We start from the raw sequence: 18,871 nt of genomic DNA, 5'->3' as shown, positions 1-18,871 counted from the left end.
TCAGACGTCTGGCTGCAAAAGCAACGTTCTTCCCAATCTGTCTCCTATCAACTGCTGATAGAGGATCTGTGTGCCGAGTTTGTGTTATCTTTAAGGTTTAAACTGTGCAGCAAAGGCTTATAAAACTTGCACAACAAAGTTTTATAAAATGGTAATGTATTTTTCTATTTATCTTTTTTTTCTTTTTTTTTTTTGTCTTTATTGCAATCAGCATTATGTTTATTACACAGCCGGCGAGTTGAAGTCTTGCTATAACTCTTCTGCTTTTTCAGTGTGTGCTGTTTTCAAGCAAAACGGGAAGTGTGATTTCTTGGTAGTTAAGAATCATGGTAGATAAAGTTTTGGGTGACAGCAGGCACGCTGTTCCCATCATCAATGCTTGCTCATCTTTAGCTCATCTCAGCTGCAAATGTCTCTTTGATGTCATACCTTTTGTTGGAATAAATCCTGTGAGATGACCAAGGTCGAAGAGACTCATTACATTCTGTCCTATTTCTGTAATGAAGCAGCCTTTGTTTGACTTTTTGCTGTTTTTTTAAAGTCAGTCTTTGGACTTTAAATATGCTTTTGCAAAAGTATTGTTAAATGTATTGTATTGTCATATGTGGAACAAATTAGTGCCTACTCCAACCCAACTGCAACCAAATGGATTTTGTGCACACAGTATCACATATGGCATAAAACCTCTGCTGCACTGCCCTCCAAAGACTGCAATTAAAGAGCAACTAACCCACAAACCCAAATGTGTGTGAAACCTGACCTCTAATGGTGAAAAGAAATGAGCCTGGTTTTTAGTGGCTGGTAATGCCACCATAAATGAAGTATAGCAGGTGATGCACTCTTTAAAAGGTGACATCATTGACCACCAAAGATGTACAACTGTGGCAAAATTGCATTTAGACTCACCTGATAAGAATGTGGAAAAAGCATGAAATTCAATGAGTCTACATGGTTGTCATCATTGGTTGGAGTGACTGATACATTATTTTATTTTATTTATTTATTTTTTTTTTCATGATTTTTTGGTCAGTTGAGTCTTAACAGTCCCTAGAATAAACCTTCATTTTTGGTGCACTTTTAAGTATATTTTTACACCAATACTTTTACATCCATTCGAGTAAGATAACAGCAAAGTAACAGCACTTATACTTGAGTAGCACATTGTAATATTCCCTCAGCCACTGGATATGACTAAGGCTATTATGCTATTTGTGAGTGTCTCGATTCTTGAGCGAGCAGCCAGCGAGTCCTAAGCCTTGCCAGATGGAAGAGCGTCTATAAGCCCATGACAGACTGTTAGGATCTAGATTACTTCAGCCTCAGATCTGAAACAATCCCAAAGCAATTTTTATAGGCAATGGGAATTTGCAATTTAGTATACTGTACACCATCTCTTCCTGACCTCATTAACCAAAGGTCATACAGTACCTCCACCCTTTAGTGTCAAATGAGGCCACTGGTGGAACATGAGAAACCATGTCAACCTCTGTATTTGATAAGAAGCTGTGAATATCAAGAATAAGACTCTGAAGTTACACTCTTATTCTCTGCACTATGGAAAATGGTGTGATGCAAGAGCTAGATAAAGATGATGACACATGGAAACAGGTCGAAAATTGATGGCCACACAGCATGAAAATTAGCTGACTGGAAACTATTACAGAATGCATCTACGGGTCATAGTCACACCAGTGAAGATAAACTGGATAACATATGTATTTCTAATCACAAATGGAAAAAAAAGATACTGCATTTCCTATGATGCTGAAATGAATGTTTCCTTAGTACTAAAAGAGCTTTCAGGAGCTTTATGAAAATTCACAGCTGTAAAGATTCATAGTTCATGCTCATATTTGCATTGAAAAGTCCTACTTTCTTTAATGAACTGTAATAACAACAGACATCTGTAGGAAATGATGTTCCCCTGCAGTAAACTGCAGTGAAGCTTCCCTCTTGATATCTGTTGCTGTGGTGATAGCATTGATGAAATATGAAAGCACAAGCCACTGTGCTGTTAAACATTAATGAGCCATCTCAGCAAATACCCAGTTATTTTAACTACTTTAATCACAGACAGATTTCATCAGCAGACAAAATATACAGATAAAAGTTTGTTTTCATTTAACTAACATATCATATAATATGCTCCCTTATAGTAGTGATGACTTTAGTCCAGTTGCGGGCTCTGGACTAAGGCTTTAAACGTTGTTTTACAAAACATTCTAACAGTGCTGTTCTTATAGATAAACACATGCAAGGGTAAACAAAGACAATAGTTTAAAATGATTCACAAATGCATTGATAAACAGTGTGCAAACAAAATGACAATATGCACCCCCTGAAAGGAGGAACTCAAATGAAAAATGTGAAGTAACAAAACTAAATTGGGGTCTCCGCCTGTTACAAGATGATGTGGTATTATACAAATAGAGTGAATGATATCTAATGCCCAGTAATTTCAGATTCATTATTGAGACACTGGCACAGAAGTAACCAATGCAATGTTCTCTTCCACCAACCCTGTGACAAAGCTATTTAGGAGGAAAAAGCAAAGCAGAGTCAAGGACATGGGGAAAACATGGAGGCAAGCAAGGGGGAGTGCATAAGGTGCAGCAGTGATAGACTAATAGAGGAGACAAAAAGAAAGGGAACAGAGGATATCTATGGAGATTCTTGCACAGAAAAGCAGGGTTTCATGCCTTGCACAGCTGGCTGTGCCACTAGGACTAAGAGACACAAAGTAATCTCCAGGGCAAGGAGGGGAAACATAAGTACAATCACTTGACAACACGTGGAGACAGTTGTCCCCCTTAACGACAGTAACCATCAAAGCAATCCCCAAAGAGAAGAAGTCTGTAAAACATAATTCATTATTGGCTGAAGGACTTTGCTACATTGAAAATCCAGTGATAGAACCAGTAGAATAGTATTGCAACACACTTGAGGATGAAAATTACTTCTGAAAAAATAAAAAAAAAATCAAGCAAGTATTCAAATAAAAAAGACATCTTTTACAAAGGACACCAAAATCACCAGTAAAGTGCAACTGAGATGTGACTAAAAGTAAATCCACAGGAGGGTGCTACAGTGGCTGGAGAAGTGACTGGAGATGTGCCTTTGGGTGGGTGGGATGTTATGGATAACTGTCGTTTATGCTTCATCGCAGATAATTGTCTCAACCACGAATGTATTCTCCAAGTGACAGATGTAGTGGCAGTTCTTTGCCTCGCGCTTGTTGATGCCTGTGAGATAAAGAGAGGGGAGATAAGCCCTGTAACTCTGTTTTGATCTGTTGTGACCTTCAAATCTGACCAGAGCAGTGTGCAACTCTAATGCTCCCCATATCCGAGACTTGAAGAGGCCAACCATGTAGCCGTGTTCAGATCAGAAGAGCCATCTTTGTTTTTTCTGATCTTGTCCGGGCTCTAACCCCACCCCGACCAAATCCCCTCATCTCCAAACCCTCAAGCCCACCCAACTCACGTCTGCGGGTGGCACGGCGCTTCAAACGGTAAGTGTCCTTGCCGTTGCACAGGCGGTAGATGAAGGGTCCCAGCTGACGCATGTTGTGCACTTTGCCAGTCACCACCATCTCCTCGTGGATGATGTAGGTCTGAGGCAGGTATGTTCCCTTCTGCAAGAGAATAGGCAAATGTAAATTTCATCGACAGTTTGCAAAGCTTGGCAGTTAACTTAAGTTTTTTGTAATATTTTCTTCAGAAGAATTTAAATCTGACGTAATGATAAGACAGAGTCAAAGATCAGATTCTCAGACAGACAACGAGGCACTAGAGTTGCTTTACCTTGACGTTGATGAGCAGCTCCCACAGGTTGCGTGGAGGCATGACGATGGTGGTGTTGAGCTCAATGACGTAGCACTTGTCAAGAGCAATGTCATGGTAGGCGGTGAGTCCCTGGAAAACAAGAGCAGCTGAGGCCCAATTCAGACTGGGTTTGGACAGTCTCAGGTGATCCAGTCACAAGTGGAGAGCCGAGCGGACAGCCATGAGATTGCCGTGATTACCTGATTAGTGATCAACCTCAAATCTGTCAGAATTCTTTCTTTCTTTTAATTTGACTCCAATTCTGCTGTTTGTTCTTCCTCCTCACTTCTATTATCCATGCTGTCCACATCTTCCCAGTATTCCCCGTCCTTTCTATTCCCCATCTCAGGCCCATTCACAAAGCAGCTGTACCCAACCTGTGATTGGCCTCTGTATTTTAACAGTCTTGTGGGTAACACAAAAGTACTCTTATTAATACAGAGTAACTTTGTAACAAAAATTAAATACTTTGAATAGGACTTTCCCCTTTCCCCAGACATCTTATCTAACTGGCATAGTCTGCTTGCACCTGCTTATCTCTTAGAGTTAGCCTGGTTCTCCAGGGAGTAGGTCAGTGTATGCTGATGCGTGCATCTGTGTGCCCTGTATATATTACATATTTGTGTGCATGTATTTGTCCTTTTACCCTGTGGAAGTCGTGGATTATGTCAGCAGGGTCACTGCCTCCAAAGTGAGGCACAGGCACAGTGATTTGCTCGTAGTTGTCGTCCAGGTAGATGCCGACATTTTCCTCCAGCTCCTGGCGCCCGCGCAGGGGGGCGTACACAGGGTCTTCGTACAGGACCCTGCAGTGGAACAGGTTCTCCTCTGGGATCTGGGTATTACACAGACAATTCGAAGTGGATCATCGCAACAAACAAAACATAAAACATCATTTTATGTTATTACACACTGAAATCTATCCATAATTTATGAAGTAAGTGTAATGTTATGAAACAAAGACCAATCTGGGACATGTTGGCATACTGCGGTCGAATTAGGTGGTCTATCTTACATGAGGTATGAAGTAGTAGCGGTAGACATAGATTGAGGCCAGGACCAGACCGGACATGAAGACGACCAGGCCAAAAGTCAAGCAGCACAGGCCGTTGAGGGGAGATTTCCTGGGCCGTAGCGGCAAAACCAGCTCCTCCTCATCCTGGAAAACACACACACACACACGTTACTACTTTCAATAGTAGAGACAGAGCTGCTCTATAGGCTACTCTCAGTTTACTTGTTTTCACCAAAAAAACGCGGCTGAAAATGATCCAAATTAACACCTGCAAAAATAGCCTGCTTTAAATGTGCCACTGCACTTGAATGGCAATGGCACATTTAAAGCAGGAATTACAGGCACAGAGTCTAGCCAGAGGAAGCAATGACAGAGCACTTGGTAATGTTAGCTTGAGTGAGATGGTGAGTAATCTTCCCAGCCGCCTCCAGTCTCGCAGTCCATCTGCCAAGGCCGTGTGCCCAACCTGTGTTGGCAGGGTGGCACTACACACACAAGATAGTAGCCGCTCAGCACGCGCTACCATTTACAAAAATAATTACAAACTGAAAAGTGGCCCAGTGCTTACTGTAATTGTACTGGCAAGCAGTTGTAGCAGGTAAAATTATCTTATAACGAGAAACAAGGGCAACAAGGGCTGCTATTCTTAGCTGGGAAGGGGAAAAAAATAGAGCCTGATGCCATGATTGCGTGCATAGAGAAATGGCTCTTCAATGAAACTTCAAAGAAAAAGGATGACAGTCCTGAGTGAGCATGTTAAATCTTTACAAAAAAAAAACAAAAAAAAAAAAACAACAACAACACAGACCTCAAAGCAGTGCGTCTACAGTATCTCCTTGTATTTTGGTGCCAGATATTAAGACAATTTTTGCCCTGCATACTGTAGATGCAGCTTTTCATGTTGTAACAGCAATTGTTAAGTATACGCCTACGACTGTAAGACAATCCTTTGCTGGGAAAATAGCATGAGGAAGGAGAGGATGCATGAGGACAAGCAGACAAGTGTGTCTGCATGTGTTAACACTCCCTTCTGTGAAACACAGTTCCTTGTGTTCTCCCACCCCCACTGAGATAGAGGCTCTTTCACACTGACAGAGAGCGTGCCACACAATGAGCCCTGCCAGTGTCCAGCTCAATACATTTTGGATCTGTCCACAAAGCAGAGTTCAAAGTCACAAAGGCCAGCTCTATAGTTCTGCAGCTTTCATCTTGCAGGCTATACATGCCTAATGTGCAGTCCAGATGCCCACCATGGTTCATTGTCTTTGGGTCTGAGCCATGTTATCTGGTGAGTGGGGATGCTGCTACAGGAAAGTTGAGGATCCTGCTGCTCTGCCTCCTCAGAGCTTGTGAAAAATGATCTTGCACACGCTGCAAGCAACGGCAACCCATCTGCCATTTTGTCAGCCTGAGCTGGAGCCCTTTTTTTTGGCACTATATACTTATTAAAGCTAAGGGGGTTATTTAAATCTGCACTGATGGGGAAAATCCTTAATGCCAATGCCACTGAGACATAGCAAATCCAATAAATTGCCCTTATATAATTTAAATGCATGCCTCTTTATTTATTTATTTATTTATTATTATTGCTGTTGTCTATTCAGTGTTTAGAGCACAATTCCACAATGTGAGAACTTGCATCTAAAGCTTACAATAGGCACACTGGCGCACAAATGATCACAATCAAAGCATCGTTTTGTTCCCAGCCAAATGGCGATAGACGCTGTCAGGGAAAAGGGGGAAAAATCCCATGGCTGTGCAGGTGCAGGCTGCTCTTCAGAGAGCAGGCAGCCAGGGGAGGACTGGGGAACACGCTAGACTGCACATTATATAAGGAGCGTCGAAAGACGGCAGGAAGAAAATGATTTCAAACAATGAAAATGCGAACAGGCGACGTGCATACTCACCGTCGGATGAGGGATGAGGATTTCGGTCTTGTCGCCATCATTCTCCTTTTCCACTTTCTGTCCCGCGACAGACTGGAAAGTGATTTTCACCATGGCTTGTTATCAGTGGTGACAGCTAGCGATGGCTTTGCTCTTCGCCTGAGTATGAGGGCACCTTTCCTCGAAACAAATATCCTTCACCTCGTCGACGCGCCGCTCTGTTGTCACCGCCGGGTTGTTTCTGTAGCTACAATGTATCTGTTTTGTCTTTATCTACCGGGGGTTTGCTGTTTTGTTTTTTTTTTTTTTTAATGTGCTCTTAAAGGACCAGCCCACTGCCGTCTCGCTGGTCCCGGCTGCCATTCAGAAATGTGTCAGTTTAATGCTGCCTTGCATATCGGCACATGTAGTACCTGACGTTTTGTTTCGTCTGCGTCCAGTGCACCAGGCTGGATGAAGCCTGTTTGAATAATATTTCAGCTTTACGAATAGCTTCGTCTGTTATTTCCAAATAAATTTCCCTCCACCAGAAAACAGTATGAAGTACGCTGCATCAGTGGTCTGAAGCAAAGTAAGTTCTTGGTTTGCTAATAAAGAGAGCTTGTGGATAACTAACTTAGATGCCGAAGTTAGGATAAAATTGCAAATATTCCCGTCAGGTATTAAGTTGTGTCCCACGGCGTGAGTTGAACTTGGCAATAGTCTAGAAAACATCAAATTCCCACATTTTTCAATGGAGTTTGGTGTGTTTATCTCAAGGTATCATGGCTACAAAATCACGGGAGACAGTGTCCTGAGGGCGGAGTGAAATGTTAGGTTAGAAATCAATAAAGCTTACGGTGTGATGTTTTTGAAGAACTGGTGGTAGGCCTACTGACACAGCAGCGTTAGCTAACCCCCTGGACTCGTTGCGTCCAGTGAAATGATCCCAAAATCCATCAGTGGATTGTGTAAATTTGGTGTCAAGTTCCTGCCTCGACCATCATCCACCACTAAATCATACCAACCCACTTCAAGTGAATGGTTTCCTGTGCAGCAGTGACTGATGAATAGCAACGTATTTGTTTGTCACCATACTACTGTATCTTGCACATATATACTTACAAGACATATGACTTTAATGCTGTTCTTACCTTTGCTTTGCTTAATGAGAGAAAAGCCCAGACTGACATTAAGGTGTAAGAAGCACCTTACCTTGAGATACAAAACTGATGCTCTTGTTGAAGTCCAAGGCCAAGGCAGTATATATGACATTTCCAAATATCATAAGACAATACACACAGGCCTATTTTATTCCAAATGTTTTTTTTTTTTCTTTATTTCGGTTGTTTCGATTGTAGGGCCCAGGCCTTTTTGACACTTCTGAAAGCACCCACACACTCTATGCTGAAACTGGAGTCAAAGTCAGCGCACAACCATATAGCTAGGAGTTCAATTTAACATTTCAATGTTGTTAAATATTTGGAAAAAAAAAATAAAGAAAATTCCAGTACAACATCTTAAGTACAGCATCATGCACAGCCAATGGAGGAACATGCAAGTCCAATGTGCATGGAGGAATACTGGGCTTGTTTGAGTAGTGCCGCTTATTGTTTGCACCGGGATGGTTGGAAAAACTGCCTGTCTGCATGTATGAATATGCCTCAAATGTACGTACCATTACATGGACAATGTAATTTCACTGCAAAGTAACAATTCAGTGGATGCATCCGTTTTGCTCAGTCCCATGTAGACAATCCAACATGCCCAAAGTACTGTGCTACCCACAATGCTTTACACCCATAATTGTACTGGAATTATAAACCCTCTGAAGAAAAAGGCTCAAAGTTGAGGAAAAGGGGAAAAAGTAAGAATGATGTGCTGAGTTGCCAACATCCCTTTAGGTTCACCCCAGAAGCACGCCTCAGCTTGGGGCCACAACGCTCCCAGGCCACCAATGAGGCGGCAAGAATGAAATTATTTTAGTTACTTAATGAAATAGGGGGTAGGGAGGTGGCATTCACACCATCCTTGACTCCAGTTAGGTGGTGTTGGTCGCTCAGCACCTCACAAAGTGCACAAACACACAGGCTTTAATTTTCAGTTAGCGCTCTCCCAATCCCCGTCTGCTCTGCTCACACTGCCCTCCCATCCACCCCGGCACGCTTTTAGCAGTCTGTGAGAGATACTCAAAATGTAGATGGAGAATAAAAAGAGGATTAACAGATCCAGAGCTAATACCATGACATTCCTCCGCTGTACAAACTATTAATGTCCTTTAGGTTAGCTAAACGTGAGCTGGCCCTTTAAGTTATGTACAAAGAAACCCACCAGCAACCATTTCAGCAGTAAAATGAAATGCAAAAAAAAAAAAAAAAAACAATGTCAATGAACTTTTTTGTTTCATTTTACGGTTTAAAAAGTAATTTGATTACAATTAACCAAAAACATGATGTTTAAGGTAATATATATATAATATATATTCATATGTCAAGGTTAAACAAAAATCTACAAAGCAAGAAAAAAAAGGCATATGTACATGTTCACCCTGTCCCAGAAAACAATAAAGAGACCCAACTCTCGGGCTGTACCAAATTCATACCTTGCATCCCTCCCTCCTTCCCTCATGTGCTTTAAGTGCCGTGTCATTACAAAGCACGCAGGAAGTAAATGGTTCTATGTGATGGCGTCTGACAGCTGGTCTCAAATCACAAATCAGTAAAATGAATCACTGTCACTATACTGGATGAAGGCATAGATATGAATTGTAGCCGTTACTGCGATGCACGTGCGCTTCCCAAGTCTGTGGCACTGAACATGGGAGCCAGACTTGGCAGGCCGTCACAGAGCCGACACCGGGTACAGCCATGGATCTGTCACATTTCAAGGCATGCAACAAACACCCCAATGTTCAACTTGCTAGTACCTTTTCCATCACAAGGTTTTAGCTGATATTCTTGCAGTATGTGTGTATGCATGTCTGCACGTATGTATACTTGTATCTACGTTTGATGTTTGTTGCTTTGTGTGTGTGTGGGTGTATGTGCGTGTGTGTGCGCGTCTATCAGGAAGTCTGCATTACATATATGCACTGAAGTTTTCTGTAACCTTTTGTTTGAATGACTGTTATGTCTTAATGGTATACCTTACATGTCTCAATGTGCAAGAAAGCAGCAGCATCTATTATTTTCTTGTTTTTTTTTTCTTTTTAAAGGAAAAAGACTGAGAAAAAAGTCAAATGTCTATTGGGGAGCAGAGGAGCTCGTGACTTCCTGATGAGTTGATATGGGTACATTTGTATTTCGTTGGTTTTCATTTGTTTCCTCTATTTCTGTTCAGAAACCAGAACAGCAGCTGCTGATGGGTCCGTTAAGCAGACGTTGTCTGGAGGTCGTCCAGACATGGTCCTGGTGGCTCCTCCCCCCTCCACCCCTGTACCACCCCTCAGGCCTCCTGGGGGGCAGGCCTCTTCAGGTCCCTGATCTGTTTGACCAGGTACGTCTTTTCATCGTTGAACTGTTCATCCTCCGTCCTGTCATTCTGGAACTTGCTGAGGAACTCGATGAGTTTGGTCTGGTTCTTCAGCAGAATGTCCAGGATGGGCTGAGTCTTGTTGGGGTTGGCAACAAACACCTGAGAGTGGATCAAAAGGATTTTTAGTTAGTTGCATGCCGATACTGAGTGATGGGTCCAGTGTTAAAACTGTAACTGTGCTTTAACTTCTACCTTGAAAACGTGGAAAGCCTCAAACTGGATGTTGCGGCTCTTGTCCCGTAGAAGGTTCATCATTAGTTTGAGATTCTCTGGCTTGCTGATGTATTTCGTCATGATGGTGAAATTGTGCCGGTCGAGAAGCAACTCCCCCAGTAACTAGATCATTTCAGAGTGAGAAACAGCATCAATATTAATATGAATTACAAATTCCGTGCAGTGACAGAACTGTGATTCATGTTAGCAGCTTTTGTTACAAAATAAATTATCACTATTCAAAATTAATAAGATGAGAGTAGGTGCATAAGTATTAAAAGAAAGACAAAACTAATTTTCTACATCAGTGCTTACAATTTTGCTGCCTCCACAAGATGACGCTCCCAACATTTAGACCAAGGTGATATTTTAAGAAACCCAACACTCTAAGAGACCCCCCATCTTTAAATAGCCCACTAAAAGGAGTTGTGCCACTACGTGAGAGCTGTTTACGATGGCGCAACCCCCGGCCCCTTACCTTGAGGGACTGCCTTTTAGTCACGTAGTTCTCTGAGTGGAGTAACTTCTCATATTCACTAAAGAACTACAAAGAGCGAGAGAGAGGAGAAGAAGTCATCTAAGTATGTCAAGCAGTGGTTTTCAGAACTGCATCTGTGTCTTGTTTCAAAACACAGTGACAAGAAAATTGGTGATCTTCCCACACAGACTGACAGCCGCTTTGTTTTCACAGACTGCAAATGATGTTCCAAATGCCTGGTTTGATGTTGTTAGGAAAGAGACTTCAACTGCCATCACGCCAAGCATCCAAGCTGCCACTGGCTCTAATTTACATGCACTTGGTGGAACATAAAGGAATGGTTTATTCCCAATAATGGGTCTAACCTTCAGACAATTGGTAGACTATATTGCAGCAAAGTACCCAAACAAAAATGAATGATGGTGTCTCTTCTTCCATTACTTTCTAATTCTGGACTCGACCACAGTGATTACACTGTTCAACATTAATGTGGAATAGTGTTATCAAAAGATACTGGCTGTGTGAAAGGTTAAAGCCTTCATTTTTAATTGCTTTTAAATAAAGCTGTTTAGGTTGTTACATATTCACTTAGCTGGCCATAAAGGTTAGCAGCAAAGATATACAACTTCTGCTTTTAGTGATGTCAGGCCATGGCTAATGTACCCCTGTAAAAAGGTGCACTATGCAAAATTATGGCCTGATTCAAATAAGATGTCTTTAGATTCAACTGACAAAAAACATAGAATGAACATGTAATTTATTAGTGATGCCAGCCCATGATGGGAACCATGTAGACTCAACTATCAAATTTCAAACTCATCCATGTTTTTGGTCAGCCGAGTCTAAATCGTCCTCACCTCAATGCAGTTTCATATTGTTTACATATAAAAAGGCGCCTACTGGACCAAGAAATTTGTTTCCAATAAAAACACATCACAACATCACACGCTTGTCATCTTTCAGGTCAGCCTGGACTTACTCTGTCATAATGCTGCTCAAGAAACTCTGCGCTCAGTAGCTTGTGTCTTGTGAGTAGGTCCTGGAAATAGAAAACACAGGCTATGAGCAACAAACTCAGACCTGCAGGAATGCTGTATCTTTGTCATTCCTGGCCGCTTTTTAATCACCACTGGTAGATTAAACTTGGGCTGGCTGTGAATAATATAACAGCACGCACCTCAGATGATAAATTATTAATTGTTTCCCCTCCATCTTAATGGTTTTATAGTTATATAGAGGTTATATGCTCGGATATGTTAGAAGACAACAGAAACTGAGCTACAGGGAGATTAGCGATTTTAATGGACAGCATCGTTTCCAAATAAAGAGGTTAGTTTGTCTCATGCAAATAAAGTAGCAAACTTATCATTTTTCCAATTGGGCTATATATATATATATATATATAAAAAAAAATGTCTATCTCCAAAAAGAAATCAGCCAATTGCCTCCACTGTCTATCAACACCAGTAATATGGACTAGGAGGGTGGCACTTTGGTCCTGCTTCACCCAGTTGTCCCTTAAATTATATTAACCTCTCTGAGGAGAATGCTTCATCTTGCCCATCAGAATTTATTAACACCTTAAAAAACATATGGACATGTGACTGACTTCCACAATGAACCTGCAGTTGAACTGCTGCTGTATTGTTGTCATTTTTTTTTTCCATCAAACTACTCCTTGTGACTCACAGTTGTCAATAACAGCCACACTGCAGGATCTGTCAAGACATGTCAAACTAATTTTGATGCAATAACGCAATACAGAGAGAGAGCAAGAGTTAGAGAGAGAGAGAAAGAGAGAGATAGAGTGAGAGAGAAAGAGAATCCTCTGAATTTTATGGTGAATGTCTCAATGACTGTGTCAATACACCCTAAGGGATATAAAATGCCAAGTATGTGTATAGTAACAGATGTTTCAAGCCACTGATCAAACTAAAAAGTCCTGAGGTTAAACAGCTGTCTCACTGAACCAACTCACTTTAAAAGTGGCAAATGCATCTGAGGCAATGTCGAACGTAGACATCTCCACGTATCTGAAGAAGTCATAGAACTGCTCTGACCACAATGTGATTTTGGCCAGTGGTTCATGTCTGATGCACTCCCTCAGCATGATGCCGCAGTTCAGAGCAATCTCTGGAGACTCATACCTGGACAGAACAGCAACACAGAGGATGAGCTTATTATTCTGTAAAGGCTTATAAGACACACATGAATCCACTGATTGTGTGCCTGAGTTTTTGTTAAAGTGAACTAAAACAATTAAAAGTAATAGTTAATGTTGGTGAGGGTATTTCTATGGCATCGTACTTGTCTAGCTATGGAACATGGGTCTAGTTTACATCAGCACTGTATCTTAATTAATTCAAGGGTTGTAGAAAGCTAGTACAATATGCAGCAAGGTGCACCAAAATCAAACAAGATGATAATCTCAGGAGGAACCTGTGGTGTAAATATACAGTTAATGTCATTATTTTTGAGTTACTACATATAAATGAGGACAGGAATTAATGTACACATTATTAGCACTATGTGGGCATGCATGTGTGTGTGTGTGTAAGGCTGAGCCTGCTCACCCTTTAAGCAGCATGAAAAGGATATTCTGCTGGGTGCAGAGGTACTCCACTGTGGGCGTCCGAGTACCAATCTGACGCCTCAGGATGTTGTTGAAGATCTGAGCCACATCCTTCTTACCCTGTAGCAACAGATACAGGATACAGTATTTAAATGGCTGATAAATCACCAGACTTTCAGTTTCAACCTTATGTTGCAAGGCAGACAAAGTAATGGGTGGCAATCTACATGTGGGTTTATGCAAAGATGTGATTATGAAATTAACTCAAACTGCATTTTCAAATGTAACAGATATGAGTCAAACTAGTCAATTAGCAACACTGGGAAATAAATACATTTGCAGTTTCTATGCTGCAGGCATGAAAGCTGCTTTTAACTTTGGTGCTTCAGTAACAAGGAGAGGATAGACAGATGTCCTCTCCAGATAATGACATGGACACTGACAGACAGCTACAAAACAGCAGAAGACAAAACGATCACGAAAACCAGAACTGGCTGAACAACAAATTTCGTATAAATTTGGAAAATTTTGCTAAATGGTTTTCATTTTTTGGATTGCACTCCTGTAATGAGTGAGTCCTCACCAGTTTTTTTTTTTTTTTTTTTTCATTTCAGTACATGGAGGATAAGAGAGGGTGAAAGAGGAAGAGAGAGATCACACAACACAGTGACTCATCCCATGATGGGGTGACTCAGGTAGGCCCGCAGCGGCAGCTAGCACACAGCACCAGCCCGACATATTGCAGGGAGAGACATGCACACGTACCACAAAGTGCATATTGGTCACGAAGATCCTTGCATCACCCCTACCTGTGTGTACATTTCCACGGATATGCATCTGGTCTCTCATTGATCAGAATCAGTATACCAGTGGTGTGTATACCACAGACAAACTTAGAATGCCTCAGTGTATGCCTTGTTGACTCTCAGGCCGCTTGTCACTCTGTCTTCCCTTCAGTCTGGTTCTCCCTCCCTCTTACCAAACACATGCTTGGTCTCACCTCAAAGTCGATGAGCTGCAGGTCCGCTATGAGGGTGCTGAGTAGGCCGCTGTTGTAGAGCTCCTGGGCCAGCTGGGCCACCGCCTCTGTTTGTGGCTCCTTCTCATTGGTACCGTACAGGATCTCCTTCATGGCCACTAGGCTTTTGGACACCTCCTCTGTGGCCTGGATAGATACATAGACATGTACACACAGGCTTACAGACACCATTACTTGAACCAGAAACCGCAACAGCTGCACAAAAAAAAACAAACCAAAAAAAAAAAAAAACACACACACCAGCTATTGTTGGCCATCTGAGAATTCCCTCGAGGAAATCTTTCACAAAAAGAAATTAAAGGTCAGACTGTCTGAACGCCAAACACTCTCTCAGGAAAAGCTCACTTTTTTGGCCCCACAGACATGACACAGGTGACCTATTCCACTTTGGACATAGTGGTGTGGAATGAGCTACTCCGTACCTTCTCTGCTTTCTTGTCGGAAATGTCGTGCTTCTCCAGCACCGTCATGCTGTCCTTAAGGTTCTTGACTATGTCCGCTGGCGACTTGTGGGACTTGCCAAAGGGGAAAGGCATGGTGGAGAGTTACCACGAGTGACCAGGCAGCGCACTGTCCACCTGGGGAATGAGATTAAAAAATGATTATTTAAAAAAAGGTAGAGAATGGGTGATTTTTAAGAGAGTGGCAATAAGTGGCACTAATATAACTGTAAGAGGCACAGATGGAGCAGAGGTAATCTTCACTGTATAAAATAGATTGCTGACAAACAGATGGCCCAATCCTTGCAGATAATTTCTATAGAATAATGTGGCTCTGATTTAACAATTTCCTCTTATGATGATAGGACAAAGTACAGAACTTAACAGGTGATAAAGAAAATGTAGGCTATGACTCACACATGATTCAGAAGTTGTACTCATACTGTGATAACAATGACAATGTACATGTCTGTACAGCAGCTGACAAAACAGATATTAAAAATTATAAAAGTGAATACAGGCCTAGTCATAAGCACAACCTTACTAGATTATCAATTCATATTAAATGTATACAACTTAAATTATATGTAGCAGTTTATGTGAAAGACTTAGGTCTTCAGTTTTATTTCCAGTGTCAGTGAGGTTGATAAATTTAACACCTATAGCGTACTTTCATAGCCTTTATAGATGTGAAGTTGACAATCGTTTGACCGAGTCACAGTACAAACCAGTAAAGATGACTGGTCATTGTCTGTGAATGATTAACCACACAATGTTTCGTACCACATAGGGCTATCTAAGCCCTGAAATAACTGACGCCCTTTGTATGACCCTCTCTAGGTATACTGACCAACCTATCCAAGTAAACACAGACCTACACACATACTTACTCAATGAACTTATGTATAGGTCAATAAACACATCCTGTGAGTCCCCTCAGGCTTCACACAAACCTCTGACCCAAGATAAAACTCAGTGTACTGAATCATGCTATAAAGACCATCGCAAATCCATGGACAATGTAACCACAAGATGTGACCACTACCTCTCACTGCCACTGTGGCTTTTTACTGGGTTACTTCACAGGGGCCGTTATCAGGACCATTCCGTGACCCACCCATCCACCTTACATACATTATGGGGCAAAAGCCGGACTTTCCTGTGGTGCGCTTAGAGAGCCTGCCCTAGGTGGGGCCATCCTATCACCACTATCAGCAGTAATCAGAGTGTCATCTGGAGCACAGCAGCCTAAATTTATCACTTTTGCTCAGAGGGAGGTAATGTGGGATGACTACACTAACTATTCTAAGAAGCCAAAACACAAGGAAACAAAGTTCAAGTCCAACCTAAAGCTATAATCAGCTCTAAAAATTAATATTCATAATGCAGGCAACCCTCCAGAACCTCTGTGGCCAGTAACAATGGCTGATACTGGGGCTGGCCAGACAATATCAACATTAACACACTTATAATTGTGGAAACACCCATCAAAAGTACACCTAAGAAGAGACTAGATATATAGCAGCAAAGAAATCACCCGTCCAAACAGTGCGACACCAACCTGTCTCCTACTGGGATCCTCTGACCTCTGAACCCAAACGCTGATGCAGTCAAAACCTTCCCTCTTATGTCTTGGCAGGGAGTCCACATTTAGAAAGCTCAGCTCGCGCCAGGAATATAAAACCAAGCAGCACTAAAGTGGGAGTGACTTGTCAACCATTCATATCTGATGTGTCATGTGTGACCAGGTTGAAATACAAAACTCATCGTCCCTATTTCAACAGTGATCTAAGCAGCTGAGTGTCCCTTGCTAATTCTTTATTAATCTAAGCACACCTCTCAACTTCGCCAGGTGGCCAAATCCGCCTTTCACACAGCCTAATGCTCGTTAATGTAGCCAGCAGGCAGCAAAACCACCTCTCCGCTCCTGGGCCGCTTCAGTGACGCAAACAGGAAGGCACCACATATGGCAGGTTAAAAAACAGCTGGCTGCCGCTAAACCACTGACTTTGACATTAATCAGGTGTTGTATGCTGAAGATCTAGCTCGGGCAGGCCAAACGTTAGCGCTGCTACAGGCTTGACCTCCCCTCCCCAAAAAGCTTTTCAAAGCTCCTTTCGGCCTACTTGAAGAGAAATGATACCATGATCAGACTTCACCTACCCAAGGCGCCACTGGAGCTTAAACTATAGTCACCCCGCAGAAAGCAAACAAAAGTGTCAAAAAAGACAGCTCTTGCGTCACTCCCACCCTTCCGCCCTGACAGCAGCAGATGTTCCCCTGTCCATTTATAATTTTGTCCAACATTAAGGCTAGTTAGCTGTGCTGCAGCTAGCGACAGCGCTGGCGACCCTTGCAAGCAGCTAAGAGACGTGGGAGACTGGCGTTAACCCTAACTAACTTCACCAGCTAGTCAAGTTAGCTGGACTGCTCTCTACATCTCCCAAGTCCCCCGACAAGACGAACGAGACGATTTTCTAGTTGCATAAGTTACAAAACCCGAATGAGTTATGAACCAACGGCGTAGTAAGTTGGCCAACATGAAGTTGTCAGTGAGCACCGCCCCTGTGTGTTATCCATGCCTGGTTTGTGATGGTGTGAGACCAGCCAACTTTGCGCAATGCTAGCAGAGTGGATAACGTACTTTCCCACTGAGTTAAACTGTGTCCAGCGAAATGTTAGTCGCCATAAAAGTCACAACACGGTAAAAGACGTGATCCAAACAATGTTACTCATGCACTGACAGCCATTCATGCGCCTGTTGGCTAACGTGGCCTATTATATTTCAATCAGTGTCCACTAAACAACAGTGCTGCTGCTGGCTCGCTTGAGCAAGTGTGTGTGGTCGACAAACGGGAGGCCTGGGTGGGCCTAACATTAGGCTCACAAACCAACGCTAGCTACTTTAACTTCACCTAAATTAGCAAGTAGCATGGGGAATTATGTAAGCTAGTGCCAGCTGGTTATCTTCGGTGATATAGCTAACTCAGCGCAGCGAGTCTTAATGTTAGCTCCCGGCTGATACGAGCAGCTCCCTTCGTTAGCCACCACTGTAAAGCCCATGTCAGGTCCAGTGTTAGCAGACCGTCAGTAGCAGGCTAGGCTAAAACGTCTCTCCTCTCAGAGCTGTCCAACAAGCTAGCCAAATGTAGCTAGCTGGCGTGAGCTAACTTTGTGGCTACCGTTGTGCTAGCTGAAGTACAATGGTTGTAAATATTAGATAAAATAAAAAGCAATAGCAAACCTTGTAAACGATGTTTTCACAAGTCTCCTCCGATTTGTCAAGGTAGCAAAGGGCAATTTAGGGTGCTCCGCGGAACGAAAACTCCTTTGTTTTCCTTGTTCGTCGCCTCCCCTTGTTTGTAATGTGATTGTGTGGCCACTGTTTCCTAGTTCTTTCTCTGAGTGCGACTGGTGAGGTTAGCAATGTGGCTGTCATTGCAGCGAGGTCTACCGCCCCCTCTGGTCGCTCGGGGACACGGCATCAATATTGGACGCAGGCAGGGATAAGCGAACAGTGTCCACAGGAGGGCGCTCTCACCCCATGGCTAAGAAGATGCTCTAGGGTGGCCACCACAGCCTACCACCAATAGGGCCTAGGAGTTTTTTTAGTGTCAGTCACTGGGGAAAGAGGAAAGAGTACCACATTATCATACTGCAATTTTAGTTCTTGCAAAATTGCATGACGGAGTTGTCTTTTTTCAAGTTTCTTTCGGAAATGATCTCTTTTGGTTTACCCCCTTTAAATCAGTTGCCCCCAACCCAGTCCTCAAGACCCCCATCCTGCAGGTTTTTGTATCAGCTCTACTCTTTCTTAAGGGCTTCATGCTGATTGGTTGAACCAGATCTACCTGAACAGGGCATGCATGAAGGTGCACACGCCATAATTGG

At 42.5% G+C, this 18,871-nt stretch overlaps 2 protein-coding genes across 2 annotated transcripts; both read right to left on the bottom strand.

Annotated features, from left to right (window-relative positions):
• Positions 1–2,044: 2,044 nt before the first annotated feature.
• On the bottom strand, positions 2,045–7,576 carry itm2ca (integral membrane protein 2Ca). The gene is made up of 6 exons (XM_030066840.1): positions 6,747–7,576; positions 4,840–4,983; positions 4,471–4,659; positions 3,804–3,914; positions 3,484–3,634; positions 2,045–3,242 (listed from the first exon to the last, which is right to left on the bottom strand). The coding sequence occupies exons 1-6, from the start codon at positions 6,837–6,839 to the stop codon at positions 3,151–3,153; spliced, it is 780 nt and encodes a 259-aa protein (XP_029922700.1). The 5' UTR covers positions 6,840–7,576; the 3' UTR covers positions 2,045–3,150.
• A 464-nt stretch (positions 7,577–8,040) lies between these two features.
• On the bottom strand, positions 8,041–18,426 carry cab39 (calcium binding protein 39). The gene is made up of 9 exons (XM_030066839.1): positions 18,225–18,426; positions 14,963–15,118; positions 14,502–14,666; positions 13,503–13,621; positions 12,908–13,076; positions 11,909–11,968; positions 10,930–10,995; positions 10,431–10,574; positions 8,041–10,337 (listed from the first exon to the last, which is right to left on the bottom strand). Exons 2-9 carry the CDS (start codon positions 15,074–15,076, stop codon positions 10,149–10,151), a joined length of 1,026 nt encoding a protein of 341 aa, XP_029922699.1. The 5' UTR covers positions 15,077–15,118; positions 18,225–18,426; the 3' UTR covers positions 8,041–10,148.
• Between the last annotated feature and the right edge of the window lie 445 nt (positions 18,427–18,871).

The sequence above is a fragment of the Myripristis murdjan genome, chromosome 13, assembly GCF_902150065.1.
Source record: "Myripristis murdjan chromosome 13, fMyrMur1.1, whole genome shotgun sequence".
In the NCBI taxonomy this organism is placed as follows: Eukaryota; Metazoa; Chordata; class Actinopteri; order Holocentriformes; family Holocentridae; genus Myripristis; species Myripristis murdjan.
The sequence above is the reverse complement of the archived record's forward strand: the minus strand, read 5'-3'. Positions and strand labels throughout refer to the sequence as shown.